Source organism: Salmo trutta, chromosome 19 (assembly GCF_901001165.1).
Source record: "Salmo trutta chromosome 19, fSalTru1.1, whole genome shotgun sequence".
NCBI classification, from domain to species: Eukaryota; Metazoa; Chordata; class Actinopteri; order Salmoniformes; family Salmonidae; genus Salmo; species Salmo trutta.
Genome location: NC_042975.1, coordinates 2,937,095 through 2,958,396, shown reverse-complemented (window position 1 = coordinate 2,958,396; position 21,302 = coordinate 2,937,095). Strand labels below are relative to the sequence as shown.

General features: G+C 42.3%; 1 protein-coding gene across 4 annotated transcripts in view; it reads left to right on the top strand.

Annotated features, from left to right (window-relative positions):
* The window catches only part of LOC115153829 (mucin-5AC), a 56,680-nt gene that overhangs the window by 17,321 nt on the left and 18,057 nt on the right, over window positions 1-21,302 (top strand). Inside the window, exons 7-12 of one of the 4 annotated variants that reach the window (XR_003867765.1) lie at window positions 638-784; window positions 1,994-2,049; window positions 4,424-5,002; window positions 5,092-5,174; window positions 5,250-6,657; window positions 6,732-7,942. Coding sequence is in view for 1 of the 4 variants with exons in the window: in XM_029699434.1 (XP_029555294.1) it covers window positions 638-784; window positions 1,994-2,049; window positions 4,424-5,002; window positions 5,092-5,174; window positions 5,250-5,330 (946 nt within the window). In the remaining 3 variants the exon portion in view is untranslated. Of the gene's footprint in view, window positions 1-637; window positions 785-1,993; window positions 2,050-4,423; window positions 5,003-5,091; window positions 5,175-5,249; window positions 7,943-21,302 lie in introns of those variants that run through there. The other 3 variants (XR_003867764.1, XR_003867766.1, XM_029699434.1) reach the window with 3 other exon arrangements.

Here is a 21,302-nt window from a genome sequence, read left to right as displayed (position 1 = left end):
AGGCATAGGGTAACACATACAAAGCAGAAAGATGACCCTTTCAAAATAATCTGCGGGACAACAAAATATTGATCCCAAAAGTGGTCTGTCTGACCACCGGTTCCTGCCTGCAGCATGAAAAATGACGACAGCACCGCAATGATCTCTGTCAGGACCTGCAGGCCTCTTCTTTGTTTACAGAACGCTCAGATAGAAAAAGGTGATAAACTGATATGGTTTCTGCTCAGGCATGTAAAGACAATACATACACTGAAATGGTTCCTGATCTGACATGTAAAGACAATACATACACTGATATGGTTCCTGATCTGGCATGTACAGTTAATACATAAACTGATATGGTTCCTGATCTGGCATATATTGTCAAACACAAACAGAAAATATGTCAACTTAATTCAAGACATTTTTAGCTACAACATTTAACATATTCCATTTCAAGAAAGGAGATTTTTTATTATTTTATTCAGATTTTGAAGTGATGCAGTTCTGTCCTTGAGCTTTTCTTGTCTATTAATGTTACGTATAAAGTCATGTTTTGTGTGACCCCAGGAAGAGTAGCTGCAGCTTCAGCAACAGCTAATGGGGTTCATAATGAAAAATAAAAATGACTGTATTTTTTTCTCCCTGTGCGTTTAAGGGTTTCAGAGCTGTTGGTGAGTGGACCTTCCGGTATCACAGATAACACCACTGATCCAGGAAAGTACCTTCTGAGATGGACGCCCACTGAGGATGAGGAGGGAGGGTACTATCCTGTGTGCTTCATCGCTCAGGGAGTGAACAACAGGTCAGTCTGCAGCCACTTCAACTGGAAACTTATAGCTGAACATAATGACTAACCTGATTAAATAAAGGCACAAAATGAACTAGCATGACTAACCTGATTAATTAACTAGCATAACTAACCTGATTAATTAACTAGCATGACTAACCTGATTAATGAACTAGCATGACTAACCTGATTAATGAACTAGCATGACTGACCTCATTAATTAACTAGCATGACTGACCTGATTAATTAACTAGCATGACTAACCTGATTAATGAACTAGCATGACTAACCTGATTAATTAACTAGCATGACTAACCTGATTAATGAACTAGCATGACTAACCTGATTAATGAACTAGCATGACTAACCTGATTAATGAACTAGCATGACTAACCTGATTAATGAACTAGCATGACTAACCTGATTAATGAACTAGCATGACTAACCTGATTAATGAACTAGCATGACTAACCTGATTAATGAACTAGCATGACTAACCTGATTAATGAACTAGCATGACTAACCTGATTAATGAACAAGCATGACTAACCTGATGAATTAACCAGCATGACTAACCTGATTAATGAACTAGCATGACTAACCTGATTAATGAACTAGCATGACTAACCTGATTAATGAACTAGCATGACTAACCTGATTAATGAACTAGCATGACTAACCTGATGAATTAACTAGCATGACTAACCTGATTAATGAACTAGCATGACTAACCTGATTAATGAACTAGCATGACTAACCTGATTAATAAACTAGCATGACTAACCTGATGAATTAACCAGCATGACTAACCTGATTAATGAACTAGCATGACTAACCTGATTAATGAACAAGCATGACTAACCTGATGAATTAACTAGCATGACTAACCTGATTAATTAACTAGCATGACTAACCTGATTAATTAACTAGTATTATCCATAATTTCTGTAGGCTACTATCAAGACAATCAGTTAAATGTACATTCAGACACATTTTGGTTGAATCCATTCAGTTGTGCAACTGACTAGGTTCTATAAGAGTTTAACCTGCATTTCCCTTCAATGGTAGGTGGTGTTTCATTAAACCAATGGTCTGTGGTTGGTTTGGTTTTGACGTGTTTCATTAAACCAATGGTATGTGGTTGGTTTGGTTTTGTAATGTTTTAATAAATGCTGTTTAACAAAGATCTGAACGGTGTAACAGTTGTTCTGTTGATCTTCTCAGTTCCAAGTATCACTCTGAGCTGCGCTGTGTGATCGTCAGGGTTGGAAACACAAGCGGTGGGTACAGTTTCACTACAAGAGGTTAATGATCCCCTTTCTGGTGTTCTGCTAGTCTCACTGTTACTTACAGATCAAATCAAATGAAATGTATTTATATAGTCCTTCTTACATCAGCTGATATCACAAAGTGCTGTACAGAAACCCAGCCTAAAACCCCAAACAGCAAGCAATGCAGGTGTAGAAGCACGGTGGCTAGGAAAAGCTCCCTAGAAAGGCCAAAACCTAGGAAGAAACCTAGAGAGGAACCAGGCTATGAGGGGTGGCCAGTCCTCTTCTGGCTGTGCCGGGTGGAGATTATAACAGCACATGGCCTAGATGTTCATAAATTACCAGCATTGTCAAATAATAATAATCATAGTAGTTGTCGAGGGTGCAACAAGTCAGTAACACAAGAGTAAGTGTCAGTTGGCTTTTTCATAGCCGATCTTTGAGAGTATCTCTACCGTTCCTGCTGTCTCTAGAGAGTTGAAAACAGCAGGTCTGGGACAGGTAGCACGTCCGGTGAATAGGTCAGGGTTCCAGCAGGTCTGGGACAACAGGTCTGGGACAGGTAGCACATCCGGTGAACAGGTCAGGGTTCCATAGCTGCAGGCAGAACAGTTGGAACTGGAGCAGCAGCACGGCCAGGTGAACTGGGGACAGCAAGGAGTCATCAAGCCAGGTAGTCCTGAGGCATGGTCCTAGGGCTCAGGTCCTCCGAGAGAGAAAGAAAGAAAGAGAATTAGAGAGAGCATATTTAAATTCACACAGGACACCGGAAAAGACAAGAGAAATACTCCAGATGTGACAGACTGACCCTAGCCCCCCGACACAAACTACTGCAGCATAAATACTGGAGGCTGAGACAGGAGGGGTCAGGAGACACTGTGGCCCCATCCGATGAAACCCCCGGACAGGGCCAAACAGGTAGGATTTAACCCCACCCACTTTGCCAAAGCACAGCCTCCACACCACTGGAGGGATATCTCCAACCACCAACATACCATCCCAGGACAAGGCCGAGTATAGCCCACAAAGATCTCCGCCACGGCACAGCCCAAGGGGGGGCGCCAACCCAGACAGGAAGACCACGTCAGTGACTCAACCCCCTCAAGTGACACACCCCTCCCATGGACGGCATGGAAGAACACCAGTAAGCCAGTGACTCAGCCACCGTAATAGGGGTAGAGGCAGAGAATCCCAGTGGAAAGAGGGGAAACCGGCCAGGCAGAGACAGCAAGGGCGGTTCGTTGCTCCAGCCTTTCCATTCACCTTCACACCCCTGGGCCAGACTACACTTAATCATAGGACCTACTGAAGAGATAAGTCTTCAGTAAAGACTTAAAGGTTGAGCCTGAGTCTGCATCTCTCATATGGGTAGGCAGACTTTTCCATAAAAATGGAGCTCTATAGGAGAAAGCCCTGCCTCCAGCTGTTTGCTTAGAAATTCTAGGAACAATTAGGAGGCCCGCGTCTTGTGACCGTAGCGTACGTGTAGGTATGTATGGCAGGACCAAATCGGAAAGATAGTTAGGAGCAAGCCCATGTAATGCTTTGTAGGTTAGCAGTAAAACCTTGAAATCAGCCCTTGCCTTAACAGGAAGCCAGTGTAGAGAGGCTAGCACTGGAGTAATATGATCAAATTTTTTGGTTCTAGTCAGGATTCTAGCAGCCGTATTTAGCACTAACTGAAGTTTATTTAGTGCTTTATCCGGGTAGCCAGAAAGTAGAGCATTGCAGTAGTCCAACCTAGAAGTAACAAAGGCATGGATTAATTTTTCTGCGTCATTTTTGGACAGAAAGTTTCAGATTTTTGCAATGTTACGTAGATGGAAAAAAGCTGTCCTTGAAACAGTCTTGATATGTTCTTCAAAAGAGAGATCAGGGTCCAGAGTAACGCTGAGGTCCTTCACAGTTTTATTTGAGACGACTGTACAACCATCCAGATTAATTGTCAGATTCAACAGAAGATCTCTTTGTTTCTTGGGACCTAGAACAAGCATCTCTGTTTTGTCCGAGTTTAAGAGTAGAAAGTTTGCAGCCATCCACTTCCTTATGTCTGAGACACAGGCTTCTAGCGAGGGCAATTTTGGGGCTTCACCATGTTTCATTGAAATGTACAGCTGTGTGTCGTCCGCATAGCAGTGAAATTTAACATTATGTTTTCGAATGACATCACCAAGAGGCAAAATATATAGTGAAAACAATGCTAGTTGTTGCTACAGTATCACTACATTATGAGGTTAATGATCCCCTTTCTGGTGGTCTGATAGTCTCACTGTTACTTACAGATTCCAGTTGAAATGCATGTTTGAGATAATTACCAATCAATCAACCAATCAACACATCTCTGACTGTCTATTTGCTTGTCTGTCTGTCCTTTGTGCTACAGCCATCATAACCACAGAGCCAACAACCTCTCTTCCTCTGACAATAAACCTCACAACCACAGAGGAACCAACAACCTCCCCTCCTCTGACAATAAACCTCACGACCACAGAGGAACCAACAACCTCCCCTCCTCCGACAACAAATCTCACAACCACAGAGGAGCCAACAACCTCCCCTCCTCTGACAATAAACCTCACGACCACAGAGGAACCAACAACCTCCCCTCCTCCGACAATAAATCTCATAACCACAGAGCCAACAACCTCCCCTCCTCTGACAATAAACCTCACGACCACAGAGGAACCAATAACCTCCCCTCATCTGACAATTAACCTCACGACCACAAAGGAACCAACAACCTCTCCTCCTCAGACAATAAATCTCATAACCACAGAGGAACCAATAACCTCTCCTCCTCTGACAATAAACCTCACGACCACAGAGATTGCACCTGAACTTCCAACCACGCCCACAAATTTCAGTACATACGCAACCACAGCATCCCCAACTTTAAGTACAAACCCAACCACCGATCTCACAACCCATATTGTGGACAGTACAACAAAGAACAGTGGGCCTAGTAAGTACAAAATTAACTTTTGTTCAAAAATTTTAAAAAAAATATGTGTATGTGTGTTGTAATAATGTGGACTGACTGTGTTTCCACAGGATACGTTGTTGTACTGAGGATAAAAGTGTCCTCTCTGATCCCACTGACAGATGATTACATCAGAAACGTGGTGTTTCAGCAGGTCAGTGTCACTGTCAGATCAGACAGGTTTCTCCTCAGCTCTACCTGATAATCACTGTGTGTGTTCTGTTTCCAGCTCCGTGTGGAACTGATCAGACTAGGGCTGCCAGGGGACTTCATGCTACGCCTGTTAGCCACTCATGACATCAGTCCCTGAGGGAGGAACAGGAAGTCAGCTCAACTTTCTTCACTTCTACTTGTCTTTTCTTCCTGGTTCTGATTCTGCAGATAGTTCTTTTGAAGAAGGAGTGGTTCCTTATAATGACAGAATACGGTTGATTTGTAATAATCTCTCGTGGGTTGCCAAGATTAGTTGAATGAACTGACACTACGTCTTACTGGATGTTAGTTGAAGGACTAAAACGTAAATTGTTTATGTCTACAAGAAGAAATAGAACATAAATATGTTTGGTAATGTACAGAGGTAGACTGGTTCTTTCCTGTTTGGTAATGTACAGAGGTAGACTGAGGTTATTTCCTGTTTGGTAATGTACAGAGGTAGACTGAGGTTCTTTCCTGTTTGGTAATGTACAGAGGTAGACTGGTTCTTTCCTGTTTGGTAATGTACAGAGGTAGACTGAGGTTCTTTCCTGTTTGGTAATGTACAGAGGTAGACTGAGGTTATTTCCTGTTTGGTAATGTACAGAGGTAGACTGAGGTTATTTCCTGTTTGGTAATGTACAGAGGTAGACTGGTTCTTTCCTGTTTGGTAATGTACAGAGGTAGACTGAGGTTATTTCCTGTTTGGTAATGTACAGAGGTAGACTGGTTCTTTCCTGTTTGGTAATGTACAGAGGTAGACTGGTTCTTTCCTGTTTGGTAATGTACAGAGGTAGACTGAGGTTATTTCCTGTTTGGTAATGTACAGAGGTAGACTGAGGTTATTTCCTGTTTGGTAATGTACAGAGGTAGACTGAGGTTATTTCCTGTTTGGTAATGTACAGAGGTAGACTGAGGTTATTTCCTGTTTGGTAATGTACAGAGGTAGACTGAGGTTCTTTCCTGTTTGGTAATGTACAGAGGTAGACTGAGGTTCTTTCCTGTTTGCTAATGTACAGAGGTAGACTGAGGTTCTTTCCTGTTTGCTAATATACAGAGGTAGACTGAGGTTATTTCCTGTTTGGTAATGTACAGAGGTAGACTGAGGTTCTTTCCTGTTTGGTAATGTACAGAGGTAGACTGGTTCTTTCCTGTTTGGTAATGTACAAAGGTAGACTGAGGTTCTTTCCTGTTTGGTAATGTACAAAGGTAGACTGAGGTTCTTTCCTTTTTGGTAATGTACAAAGGTAGACTGGTTCTTTCCTGTTTGGTAATGTACAAAGGTAGACTGAGGTTCTTTCCTGTTTGGTAATGTACAGAGGTAGACTGAGGTTATTTCCTGTTTGGTAATGTACAGAGGTAGACTGAGGTTCTTTCCTGTTTGGTAATGTACAGAGGTAGACTGAGGTTCTTTCCTGTTTGGTAATGTACAAAGGTAGACTGAGGTTCTTTCCTGTTTGGTAATGTACAGAGGTAGACTGGTTCTTTCCTGTTTGGTAATGTACAAAGGTAGACTGAGGTTCTTTCCTGTAGACAGGTTATTAAACATTGGGAGATATACATTGAGAGATATTAACGGTGTGTTAAAATAATGCAGTTAAAGGTTAGGAGAGTTATAATGTTGTTTTCCTTAAGGTGTGAATCATATAGACTGTGTTTGATTAGGCTTAGAGGACAAGGCCTTAGGAGGTTGGTAATGACATGTTATAACGGTAAAATGTTATAATGTTGAAATGTTTAAAATATTGATGTATTAATATATAAGTGGAGTAATAAATTAGGTTGTAGAAAGACTATAATTTAGTTAAAGGTAGGAGGGTGAAGGGAATAGGAAAGGTTCATGTTTGAAAAATGTATGTTTTAAGAAGTTGATGTTCATGAAGTATATTAAGGGTGCTAGCTTGATCTGGAAATCCCCAGGTCAGAGCAGCAAGTAGGTTGAAGCGTACGTCCTGCCTAGGTGGGAAAACGTGGAGGTTAGTGGGGGCTGAAAAAGCCCCTTTTGAGAAGATGGATGCATTAGGTGTTAACCACCGAAGGCATCAGTGGAGCAGGTGGTAATCCTGATGGGTTATCAGAAGAGGCATTAAGGGTATAAAGGAAGCAGGTTTCATGGGAAGGGAGCGACTCTCTTTGAGTTTGCTAGAAGAACCTGTCGTCTGCTGGAGAAAGACTTTTACTGAAGCCTTTTAACTTCAGATTCATTTCGATTTTTAATATACTTGGTTTTTATTCTGAAAGTATTCTAGTACCTTCTAGGAGGAACCCTTAAGGTTACCTCATTGATAGGAGTGTTCTAGTACATTCTAGGAGGAACCCTGAAGGTTACCTCATTGATAGGAGTGTTCTAGTACATTCTAGGAGGAACCCTTAAGGTTACCTCATTGATAGGAGTGTTCTAGTAGCTGTTAGTTTTTTAGACACCAACTGAGGGACTGAGCAACCTGAAGGGGGAGACAAAAATCTGTTTATAATTTGTAGAAGGTAAGAACTTGTTTTTCTTGTTATTGAACACTGTGCTTCTCATAAAATTGTTATAGACCAAACATATTTTATTGACACACACTAATAAGGGTTTAGTTAAGGGCGCTGAAGGCATCTCTCAATTTAATCCAAGTTATATTTTTGCTTATCATCGATTGGGGATATTGATTTGTGATTGATTGATTGATCTGGTTTTTTTATGCCTGTTTCTGGAAATTTGAATAAACTTGTTTTATTGTTCTGAAACCCTGTGTTATCAAAGAGTCATACAAGTGCATGTGGTTTTACTCCTGGTTTCTGAAACAGACTGGATTAATTGAGGATTTGTAGCATCTGGTTAATTTGTCCATCGGGAACCTGAATTGCTGGTGTGAAGGAACCTGAGACCCAACTAAAGGTACTGAGTGCATTGGCAGGAGACGTATGAGGGGTGATTCTGGGCTAAACCAACCCAGGAGAGAGTGTCCACTCATAGGGTCCTAAGGTCGACTATCTGGCCTGGACGATCCTGAAAAGGTGCTGGGTTGCAGAGTGAGGTAGTATAGGCACTTGACTTAAGGGATAGCCCACTCTACTGTAAGACCCTTGAGTTTGAGGAACAGTCCCTAGTTGTATACTAGCTCAGTGGTAAGGCAGAGCGGATTCTATCAGATCTGTAGGGACTAGGGACAATAAATAACATAACTGCCATTGGATATGCAGAGCCCAGTAGAATTGTTAATCCTGCAAGGTAGGTATTTTTGCTTTGACAATTTGTGGGTTTGTACGGGATTGATTCGTGGAAATCAGGAAAATCCTGGGAATTTTTGGGGATATAGGGAAACTTAAAATATACCCTATGCAGTACGCAATGCAAGAACTACAATTAGGTACGCAAAAGATGATCCTGAATACTTGCACACAAAATAATTGCAATGTTAGCATTTAATTACGTTCTTGCTTTGCAAACTAATTCGAACGACATTCGTTGGAATGAGAAGGGGACCAAAGCGCAGCTTGGGAAGTGTTCATGATTTTTTTTATTTAATCAATGAAACAACCGAACAAAGGAACAAAAACGAAATGCCAACAGTTCTGTCAGGTAACAGAAAATACTAAACAGAAAATAACTACCCACAAACACAGGTGGGAAAAGGCTGCCTAAGTATGATTCCCAATCAGAGACAATGATAGACAGCTGCCTCTGATTGAAAACCATACTCGGCCAAAACAAAGAAATAGATAGCATAGAATGCCCACCCCACATCACACCCTGACCTAACCAAACAGAGAAAAACAGCTCTCTCAGGTCAGGGCGTGACACTAAATGTATTGGTTACCACATACCAGGCTTTGAATTCAGCTTACTGTAACAACCTATTTCTCCTCTCCCTCAGATCCGTCTAATTTTCCATATGATTTCTGATAAGCTACCCAGGAAAGGGCTGAAAATAGCCCATATTAAGTTAAGTAGCCTTAGAAATAAGGTTCATGAAATCAATATCTTGCTAACATCAGATAACTTTCATATATTAGCCATTTCTGAGACTCACTTAGATAATTCATTTGATGATACATCAGTAACAATTCAAGGATATAACATCTATAGACGAGAAAGAAATGCTTACGGGGGAGAAGTTGCTGTCTATATTCAGAGCCATATCCCTGTAATGCTTAGAGAAAATGTCAAGTGTTATTGAAGTGTTGTGGTTGCAGGTTCACTTGGCACATCTAAAGCCTTTTCTTTTGGGGTGTTGCTAAAGGCCACCAAGTGCTAACAGTCAGTATCTAAATAATATGTGTGAAATGCTTGATAGTGTATGTGATGTAAACAGAGAGGTCTGCTTTCTTGGGGACCTGAATATTGACTGGTTTTCATCAAGCTGTCCGCTCAAGAGGAAACTTCTGACTGTAACCAGTGGCTGTAATCTGTTTCAGGTTATTAACCTGTTACATCTAGGGGGCAGTAATTTCACGGCTGGATAAAAAACGTACCCGATTTAATCTGATTATTAGTCCTGCCCAGAAACTGGAATATGCATATAATTATTAGCTTTGGAGAGAAAACACTCCAAAGTTTCTGAAACTGTTTGAATGGTGTCTGTGAGTATAACAGAACTCCTATGGCAGGCAAAAACCTGAGATGCTTCTGTTCAGGAAGTACCCTGTCTGAACATTTCTTGCCCTTCTTTATTATCTCTGTCGTTTACAAAGGATCTCTGCTCTTACGTGACACTTCTCACGTCAACAATGGAGTCTCACAGCCCGGGAAAAACAGGAATGATGTCATTCAAAGCCCTGGCTGAAGCACACGAGAGCAAATGCTGAGTGGTCAGTCAATGGACTAAGCCTTAGGCGCGTGACACGCCCCGCCCCCGGCTTTTGGTTTTTTCCTCAGTTTACAGACAGGCAGATTCCCGGTCGGAATATTATCGCTTCTCTACGAGATAAATTGCATAAATATTGGTTTTAAACAGCGGTTGACATGCTTCGAAGTACGGTAATGGAATATTTCGAAATTTTTTGTCATATTTTGCGTCATGCTCGTGGCCGAGATTTAGCGTTGGGATAGTGTCTAGAACGCACGAACAAAACGTCGCTGTTTGGATATAACGATGGATTATTTGGGACCAAACCTACATTTGTTATTGAAGTAGAAGTCCTGGCAGTGTATTCTGATGAAGAACAAGCAAGGTAAGAACATTTTTCTTATAGGAAATGTGATTTTGGTGAAGGCTACACTGGGTGGGTGTCTAAATAGCTAGCCCTGTAACGCCGGGCTATGTACTTACATTATTGCAAAATGTGCTTCATCCGAAAAGCTATTTTAAAATCGGACATATCGAGTGCATAGAGGAGTTCTGTATCTATAATTCTTAAAATAATTGTTATGCTTTTTGTGAACGTTTATCGTGAGTAATTTAGTAAAATCACCGGAAGTGTTCGGTGGGAATGCTAGTTCTGAACGTCACATGCTAATGTAAAAAGCTGGTTTTTGATATAAATATGAACTTGATTGAACAGACATGCATGTATTGTATAACACAATGTCCTAGGTGTGTCATCTGATGAAGATCATCAAAGGTTAGTGCTGCATTTAGATATGGTTTGGGTTTATGTGACATGATATGCTAGCTTGAAAAATGGCTGTGTGATTATTCCTGGCTGGGTACTCTGCTGACATAATCTAATGTTTTGCTTTCGCTGTAAAGCCTTTTTGAAATCGGACAGTTTGGTTAGATAAAGGAGAGTCTTGTCTTTAAATAGCTGTAACATAGTCATATGTTTGAAAAGTGTAAGTTTTCGGATTTAGAGGAGTTTGAATTTCGCGCCCCGCCCATCATTGGATATTGGAGCAGACGTTCCGCTAGCGGAACGTGTAGATGTAATCAACCTACCAGGGTGTTTACAAACACTACAGGAACAAGATTATCCACATGTATCGATCACATTTCTACTAATACTGTAGAACTTTGTTCTAATAAATAATAATAATAATAATATTAATAATCTAATAATGTGTCCATACCCATTGGATGCAGTGATCACACTTGATGAATTTATGACATTTCTTCTTCCAATTATTGATAAACATGAACCTGTTAAGAGACTGACTGACTGTTAGAACTGTTAAGGCTCCATGGATTGATGAGGAATTTAAAAACTGTATGGTTGAAAGAGAGCAAAAGGATAATGAGTCTGGCTGCACATCTGACTGGCTGACTTACTGCAAATTGAGACATTTTGTGACTAAACTCAAAAAAGAAGAAGAAACTGTATTATGAAGCCACGATCAATGATATAAGGAATGACGGAAAGAAAACTTGAGTATTTTAAATTAAATTATGGGTAGAAAGACAAATACAACTCCATCTTTCATCGAATCTGATGGCTGATTCATCACAAAACCATTTTATTTAACTAGGCAAGTCAGTTAAGAACAAATTCTCATTTACAATGACATCCTACCAAAAGGCAAAAGGACGAATCATTCACTAAGGTATAGACCTCAAATTAATCTGGTAATGAATGGTGTGGCTGTTGAACAAGTTGAGGAGACTAAATTACTTGGTGTTACCTTAGATTGAAAACTGTCATGGTCAAAACATATAGATTCAATATAAACTCAGCAAAAAAAGAAACGTCCTCTCACTGTCAACTGTGTTTATTTTCAGCAAACTTAACATGTGTAAATATTTGTTTGAACATTACAAGATTAAACAACTGAGACATAAACTGAACAAGTTCCACAGACATGTGACTAACAGAAATGGAATAATGTGTCCCTGAACAAAGGGGGGGTCAAAATCAAAAGTAACAGTCAGTATCTGGTGTATTAATTAACTTCATAAGGCTAGGGGGAAGTATCCTGAATTTCGGAGAGTCTGGCATGCCCAAAGTAAACTGCCTGTTACTCAGGCCCAGAAGATAGGATATGCATAGAATTGGTTTATTTGGATAGAAAACACTCTGAAGTTTCTATAACTGTTAAAATAATATCTGTGAGTATAACAGAACTGATATGGAAGGCAAAAGCCCGAGGAAAATTCATCCAGGAAATGGCTTTTTTTACCGCCCTGTCCATTCACATGCTTTGCTATAGAATAATGAATTGAATAGCTCCCAGATTGCAGTTCCTATGGCTTCCACTAGATGTCAGCAGTCTTTAGAAATGGTTTCAGACTTGTTTTTTGAAAACCGATGAAGAATAAGAAGTTTTGGGAAGTGGTCTATTGACACGTGCACTACTGTTTTGCGCGCGTGACTGTGTGCGCGCTCTACGTTATTTTTCCTTTCTATTGAATACGCTATTGTCTGGCTGAAATATTATCGATTGTATAGATATTTGACAGCCTGAGGATTAATTAAAAACATTGTTGACTTGTTTCGACGAACGTTACCGGTACTACTAGGATGTATTTGTCTGCATTTTTTGAACATCTTTGAGCCAGTGGATTACTGAACAAAACGCGTCAATTAATTTAACCTCTTACATCTAGACGTTCCGCTAGCGGAACACCTGCTCCATTATCCAATGATGGGCGTGGCGCGAAATACAAACTCCTCAAAAATCCAAAAACGTCCATTTTTCAAACATATGACTATTTTACACCATTTTAAAGACAAGACTCTCCTTTATCTAACCACACTGTCCGATTTCAAAAAGGCTTTACAACGAAAGCAAAACATTAGATTATGTCAGCAGAGTACCCAGCCAGAAATAATCAGACACCCATTTTTCAAGCTAGCATATAATGTCACAAAAACCCAGAAGACAGCTAAATCTAAGTACATAGCCCGACATCACAGGGCTAGCTATTTAGACACCCGCACAGTTTAGCCTTCACCAAAATCACATTTCCTATAAGAAAAATGTTCTTACCTTTCCTGTTCTTCGTCAGAATGCAGTCCCAGGACTTCTACTTCAATAACAAATGTAGGTTTGGTCCCAAATAATCCATCGTTATGTTCCATCAACGACGTTTTGTTCGTGCGTTCTAGACACTATCCCAACGCTAAATCTCGGTCACGAGCATGGCGCAGAATGTGACAATTTTTTTTTAAACATTCCATTACCGTACTTCGAAGCATGTCAACCGCTGTTTAAAACCAATTTTTATGCAATTTATCTCGTAGAAAAGCGATAATATTCCGACCGGGAAAGTGCATGCCTGTAAACTGAGGGAAAAACCGAAAGCCGGGGGCGGGGCGGGTCGCGAGCGTAAGGCTTAGTCCACTGAGAGACCACTTAGCTTTTGCTCTCCTTTGTTTCAGCCAGGGCTTTGAATTACGTCATTCCTGTTTTTCCCGGGCTCTGAGAGGCCATTGGAGACGTGGGTATTGTCACGTAACAGCAGAGATCCTTAGTTTTTGGAAGAGATGTCAAAGAAAGAAAATAAATGGTCAGAGAGGGTACTTCCTGAACAGAACCATCTCAGGTTTTGGCCTGCCATAGGAGTTCTGTTATACTCACAGACACCATTCAAACAGTTTTAGAAACTTTGGAGTGTTTTCTCTCCAAAGCTAATAATTATATGCATATTCTAGTTTCTGGGCAGGACTAATAATCAGATTAAATCGGTACGTTTTTTATCCAGCCGTGAAAATACTGCCCCCTAGCCATGAGAGGTTAAAGAGCAAAATTGTCTTGGAAATCAGCCTTGCTTCCATAGCGATGATGAAAATAACGTAATTTAGGCTGTAATGATCTCTAAAATTCAAATCATTAGGTCGTCACATTGTTGATATAGCAACGGACACTTATTGTTTATCGAATCCCGTTGTGACGTAGTGGGGGACACTATTTGGCTTGACAGGCCCCCCCAACCAAATCTCAGTTAGGGCCCCAGAAAGGCATGTTAAGATCCAAATGAACATCATGGACAGAGGAGGGACCTGGGACTTCATCCACAAATCATCTCAGAGTCAGAATGCAGATCTAGAACCTGTTCTATCATTTTATTATTGATGTAAACGGCAAAACTGATCTGAGAGCAAATCTCCTACTCTGAGACACTGGATATGTAAGGCCCCAGGTTTGATTGAATGTTGACACTTGGCCAATGGGGTTGAGTGGGGTATTATGGGTAGCAAACTTCTTGCTAATTACAGTTTTTTACAATTGCTGACAAGTGTTTACCTATACTTAAGATACTTAAGATACTTTTGATAAACTCTTAACACAGCAACACACCTACATCACACAATTAGCCAAAGAGTTAATTTTCTGCTCAAAAGCACATTTTGTTCATTAAATACCAACTCCACATTTCAAAATGCAAAAAAAGAAACGTTCTCTACATACACTAACTCTATCAAAACACAGCAAACCCAAATCAATATCTAATCATTCTGTCAAAACACGGCAAACCCAAATCAATATCTAATCATTCTGTCAAAACACTAGCACGTGTTCTCTATCCAAGATGAACATATAGTCAATCACAGCACAAAGCCTGCCAAAATACTAACAGTTGATGGCGTTACAAAAACTGCATCACTTGTCATTATTCAGTTCTACCTGCAGACAATAGACATGACGTCCAGTGTTTTTTATAACTCAGTTTCCTGTTACTGTAAACCACTCTACATCATTGGGTTGAGTGTCGAAGGTGTGTGTTTTTGCCAAGAAACTATCTAAAACTGAATGAGTCCTCTTTACTTTATAGAATGTACAGTAGAAAAAAAGAGTAAGTGACAGAATTGCTGCAGTAAAAGCTTTATACGCAACATGAAATTGCTGCCAGTGATGAACAACATATCCAACACACATGGCCTTTGGTTCCAAATGTGTAAAATTAAAACACAATTACAGTAAAAAAAAGGCACAGAAGGGAAAAAAACACAAAAACGCCCAGTCCTGTTCTAATCTATATGATCTTCAGCATTTGGCCACATGTTCTCGTCCACATCACATATTATGTCGTCTCTTGCTATGCACCTTGTGGGACATAGCAACAGCAATGATGGAAGAAGCCCTTGTGAAATGCATTACTTACCTGTTGGTTTGTTGAAAATTATGGATAATGGAAGCCACGGTTGACCATCTGAGATTAGGCTGGACTCTTTCACCAGCCTCTCTCAGTGATAGACCATGGTATTAGACTGGACTCTTTCACCAGCCTCTCTCAGTGATAGACCATGGTATTAGACTGGACTCTTCACCAGCCTCTCTCAGTGATAGACCATGGTATTAGACTGGACTCTTCACCAGCCTCTCTCAGTGATAGACCATGGTGTTAGACTGGACTCTTCACCAGCCTCTCTCAGTGATAGACCATGGGATTAGACTGGACTCTTTCACCAGTCTCTCTCAGTGATAGACCATGGGATTAGGCTGGACTCTTCACCAGCTTCTCTCAGTGATAGACCATGGTATTAGACTGGACTCTTCACCAGCCTCTCTCAGTGATAGACCATGGGATTAGGCTGGACTCTTCACCAGCCTCTCTCAGTGATAGACCATGGTATTAGGCTGGACTCTTTCACCAGTCTCTCTCAGTGATAGACCATGGGATTAGGCTGGACTCTTCACCAGCCTCTCTCAGTGATAGACCATGGTATTAGGCTGGACTCCTTCACCAGTCTCTCTCAGTGATAGACCATGGTATTAGGCTGGACTCTTTCACCAGTCTCTCTCAGTGATAGGCCATGGTAGTAGGCTGGACTCTTTCACCAGCCTCTCTCAGTGATAGACCATGGTATTAGGCTGGTCCAACTACTCCTCTCCCTGATCCAGCTACTCCTCTGCTTGGTCCAACTACTCCTCTGCTTGGTCCAACTACTCCTTTCCCTTGTCCAGCTACTCTTCTGCCTGGTCCAGCTACTCCTCTGCTTGGTCCAACTGCTCCTCTCCCTGGTCCAACTACTCCTCTCCCTGGTCCAACTACTCCTCTCCCTGGTCCAACTACTCCTTTCCCTGGTCCAACTACTTCTTTCCCTGGTCCAATTACTCCTCTCCCTGGTCCAACTACTCCTCTCCCTGGTCCAACTACTCCTTTCCCTGGTCCAACTACTCCTCTCCCTGGTCCAACTACTCCTCTCCCTTGTCCAACTACTCCTCTCCCTGGTCCAACTACTCCTCTCCTTGGTCCAACTACTCCTTTCCCTGGTCCAACTACTCCTTTCCCTGGTCCAACTACTCCTCTCCCTGGTCCAACTACTCCTCTCCCTGGTCCAACTACTCCTTTCCCTGGTCCAACTACTCCTCTCCCTGGTCCAACTACTCCTCTCCCTGGTCCAACTACTCCTTTTCCTGGTCCAACTACTTCTTTCCCTGGTCCAACTACTCCTCTCCCTGGTCCAACTACTCCTCTCCCTGGTCCAACTACTCCTTTCCCTGGTCCAACTACTCCTCTCCCTGGTCCAACTACTCCTCTCCCTTGTCCAACTACTCCTCTCCCTGATCCAACTACTCCTCTCCCTGGTCCAACTACTCCTCTCCCTGGTCCAACTACTCCTTTCCCTGGTCCAACTACTTCTTTCCCTGGTCCAACTACTCCTCTCCCTGGTCCAACTACTCCTCTCCCTGGTCCAACTACTCCTCTCCCTGGTCCAGACATAATTTTTTCACTCTCTGCTCCTCTGTGTTGTTCTGTTTCCACACTGAACAAAATCAATCCAAAGAGTCCCCTTTTTACTGTGTATGTCCATGTGATAGAAAGAACTTCAACACCTGGCTATGTCTCCGATTGAGATTGGAATCAGCTGTGGTTGGTCTATTTTACACAATTTACAGTAAATCAGCTATTTCTCAATGTTTCAATGATCTGTTCATTTAAAAATGCTTATCAGCTGTTTCATTATAGCTTTTAAGCTGCTGTTGTTGCAGAAGTAGAGGCTTTATACTATGTTGAAGGTTTTGAACATCAGGTCTTCATCACTGGCATGCTGTGTGCAAACATTTGTAAATAAAACAAGAAAGATCCATCATTTTGTTATTGGGTAAGCTTGTATTTCATGAACATTTAAGTTAATTTGACCAGTTGTCATTTTCTGCAAGTAAATGCCCTCAATTAACAATTTTTTATTTGGAATTTGGGAGAAATGTTGTCAGTAGTTTATAGAATAAAACAAAAAAGATAATTTTGCCCAAACACAGACCTATAAATAGTAAAACCACAGAAACAGGATTATTTTACAGTGGTCTCTTCATTTTTTCCAGAGCTGTATATATACACTGTATGAAAATATTTGATATTTAAACTATGAAATCTAGATGAAATATTTGTGAAATGAAAACCACATAAAAATACAGTATATATATATATACTTAAATATATGTGTATTTAAGTGTGTATATATATATATATACTTAAATAAACACATATATATATATATACACTATATATATATATATATATATATATATATACGGAACGTAGTGGAGAACTTTAAATAATTTTTACTTAAGTAAAATGAAAACGTTGTGATCCTGGTGTAACAATATTGAAACTATGCCGACACCTAGTGGACATTAAGAGAAACTACACCACACAGACAGAGACACAGACACACAGACACACAGACACACAGACACACACACACACACACACACACACACACACACACACACACAATCATTTTAAAACACATGGATGCTTGACATACATTTCTCTTCTTTAATTGACACTATTAGATATAAAGATTAGATATTACTATTAGATATATCCAATAAAGAAACATTAACAAGTCGGAATGGAAAGTCGGAATTTAAAGTCGGAATTTAAAGTCGGAATGCAAAGTCGGAATTTAAAGTCGGAATGTAAAGTCGGAATGTAAAGTCGGAATGTAAAGTCGGAATGTAAAGTCGGAATGCAAAGTCGGAATTTAAAGTCGGAATTTAAAGTCGGAATGTAAAGTCGGAATGTAAAGTCGGAATGCAAAGTCGGAATGTAAAGTCGTAACGTAAAGTCGGAATGTAAATCACTCCTTACCCGGTATCTCATTCTAACGCTATACAACTTTGTATGTGTTGTCTGTTTGCAACCTTGTTATTTACAACGTTTTTGGAACAGATTCCTGTTGGAACGTTCCACAAATTACACCCACCCCAGTAGTGCTGTGTAGTTTCACTCTGATCATTCATTAGTGAAGTCACAGCCATGCTGTTAGGTTGTATTGCCCTGTGCAGCAGAGAACCAATTGAAGCCATATTATTTATAGCTTATGTAATTGGAGGTTGTATAAAGCTTATACCTTCCATTTACTATTGTATTTCATTTCCTCCTAATCAGAACCACACACACTCTTTTGTTAACACAATTGTCAAGCCGTACACTATGCTATGCTGTGCTGTGCTGTGCTGTGCTGTGCTGTGCTGTGCTATGCTGTGCTGTGCTGTGCTGTGCTGTGCTGTGCTGTGCTGTGCTGTGCTGTGCTGTGCTGTGCCGTTACTGCTCTATGTGAATCAGCGTCAATAAACAACCTCAACTGGAATCCTGCCCGTCTGTCATCTGTGCTCTTACAAGCAGCTGGAAGAGAGCACATAGTGCTAAGTAAAACCCAACCCTAAAGAACATACAGTCCACCAAGTCCTCAACTATAGACATGCCAACGTACAGTCATACTGGTCCATTATCAACAGAAACTCTGCTGTCAAAGACATGCCTCACTGCCAGACCCCTGGTCAGACACGTCAACACACAGTCAAACTGGTTCTTTATCAGCAGCAACTCTGTTGGCTCTGCCCAAGACATGCCTCACTGCAGGCTGGAGATCTAGACAGAGGAGAGAGAGATAAGAGGAGAGTTGAAAGGGAGAGAAGGAGAGACAGGAGCGTTGAAGAGAAGAGAAGGAGAGAGAAGGTGTCACGTCCTGACCAATTTAAGGGGATATTGGTTATTGTAGTTTGGTCAGGGCGTACATTGTTGTTGCTGATTGGGAGCCATACTTAGGTAGCCCTTTTTCCACCTGTCTTTTGTGAGAAGTTGTTTTTGTACTGCTGTGTATAGCCTGCAAAACTGTTTAGCTGTCGTTCATTCGTTTTCTTGTTTTTGTGTAATGTTCTAATAAAAGTAATATGAGCATTCACGTACCAGCTGCATTTTGGTCTACTCACTACGAGAGGCAGCCCCAAACATTTTTGTTGAGGGTGGCACACGGGTAGTTTGGCTGGGCCAGGGTTGAGCCCTAAGCCAACTCCCCGTGCTTACCAGAGGCAGCGTGGTACTGGTCAGGCCCCGTGCTATGGGGTGATGCGCAAGGCGTCAAGGCCGAGCATCCACAGGCCGGTGTGCTCGGTGCCAGCTTCCCGCATTTTCCGGGGGGAAGCGGGCACCCAGCCAGTACGGGTGGTCCCAGTCCTGCGCTCGAGACTGCCAGTGTGCCTCCGCGGCCCAGTGTATCCTGTTCCCGCTCCCCGCACTAGCCGTGTCTCCAGTCTGGCGCCTCCAAAGCCAGCACCACGAACCAGGCCTCCAGTGCGTCAGCCCAGTCCAGTACGTCCTGTTCCCGCTCCTCGCACTAGCCTTGGGGTGCGTGTCTCCAGTCTGGTACCTCCAGTACCAGCCCCACGCACCAGGCCTCCAGTGCGTCAACCCAGTCCAGTTCGTCCTGCTCCTGCTCCTCGCACCAGCCCTGTGGTGCGTGAAAATAGTCTGGCACCTCCTAATAGAGCCCCACGCATCAGGCCTTCAGTGCACAGCTCCAGTCCAGAGGTTCCGACGACAGTACCCCGTCCAGAGCTTCCGGCGACAGTGCCCCGTCCAGAGCTTCCAGCGACAGTGCCCCGTCTAGAGTTTCCGGCGACAGTGCCCCGTCTAGAGCTTCCGGCGACAGTGCCCCGTCCAGTGCGTCCAGCGACGTCCTACAGTCCGGAGCCTGCAAAGACGGCCCACAGTCCGGAGCCGCCAGAGACAGCCCACAGTCCGGAGCCAACAGAGACGGCCCACAGTCCGGAGCCGACAGATACGGCCCACAGTCCGGAGCCGACAGAGACGGCCCACAGTCCGGAGCCGACAGAGACGCCCTCCAGTCCGGAACCGGCGCAGCCAGAGTCGCCCTCCAGTCCGGAGCTTCCAGAGTCGCCCTCCAGTCTGAAGCTTCCAGAGTCGCCCTCCAGTCCAGAGCTTCCAGAGTCGCGCTTCAGCTTGAGGTCTCCAGCGACGCGCATCAGCCCGAGGTCTCCAGCGACGTGCCTTAGCCCTGAGCCTTCAGCGGGGGTGGACAGGTTACGTTGGGGACTAAGGCCAGAGCCTGAGCCACCTCCGTGGTACGACGATTGGGGAGGGGGGGTGTTGCACTAGAACCGTCGGTGATCGTGGCCAGCCTCCCTTCCCTCCCCTGTAGTTTTGGGATTTATTGTTATGGGTTATTGTTTTGTTAGTTTTTTGTTTCAGGTGCATCCTGGGTCTGCAACTTTGGGGGGGGGGGGTACTGTCACGTTCTGACCAGTATAAGGGGTTATTTGTTAATGTAGTTTGGTCAGGGCGTGGCAGGGGTGTGTTTGTTTTGTGTTATCGGGGTTTTTGGGTATGGTTCTATGTTTTTGTATTTCTATGTTTTTTCTATGTTGTGTATTTCTTTGTGTTGGCCTGGTATGGCTCTCAATCAGGAACAGCTGTACATCGTTGTTGCTGATTGGGAGCCATACTTAAGTAGCCCTTTTTCCACCTGTCTTTTGTGGGAAGTTGTTTTTGCACTGCTGTGTATAGCCTGCAAGACTGTTTAGCTGTCGTTCATTCGTTTTCTTGTTTTTGTGTAATGTTCTAATAAAAGTAACATGAGCATTCACGTACCAGCTACATTTTGGTCTACTCACTACGACGGCCGTGACAGAAGGAGAGAGAGAAGTGAGAGAGAGTTGAAGGGGAGAGAAGGAGAGAGAAGGTGTGGAGGCTAATTTCTGCATTACCAAATGAGGAGAAACAAACTTCACACACCAGTCAGAGTTCTTCTTAAAATACATTTTTAGAGAGTTGAAGTAGAAAAGAAGAAAGAAATCAGCAGTAACTGAAAGCTGTGGTCAGCAGTAAGACTTTTACTGCTACTGTCTGCTACTGTCTGCTACTGTCTGTTACTGTCTGCTACTGTCTGCTACTGTCTGTTACTGTCTGCTACTGTCTGCTACTGTCTGTTACTGTCTGCTACTGTCTGTTACTGTCTGTTACTGTCTGCTACTGTCTGC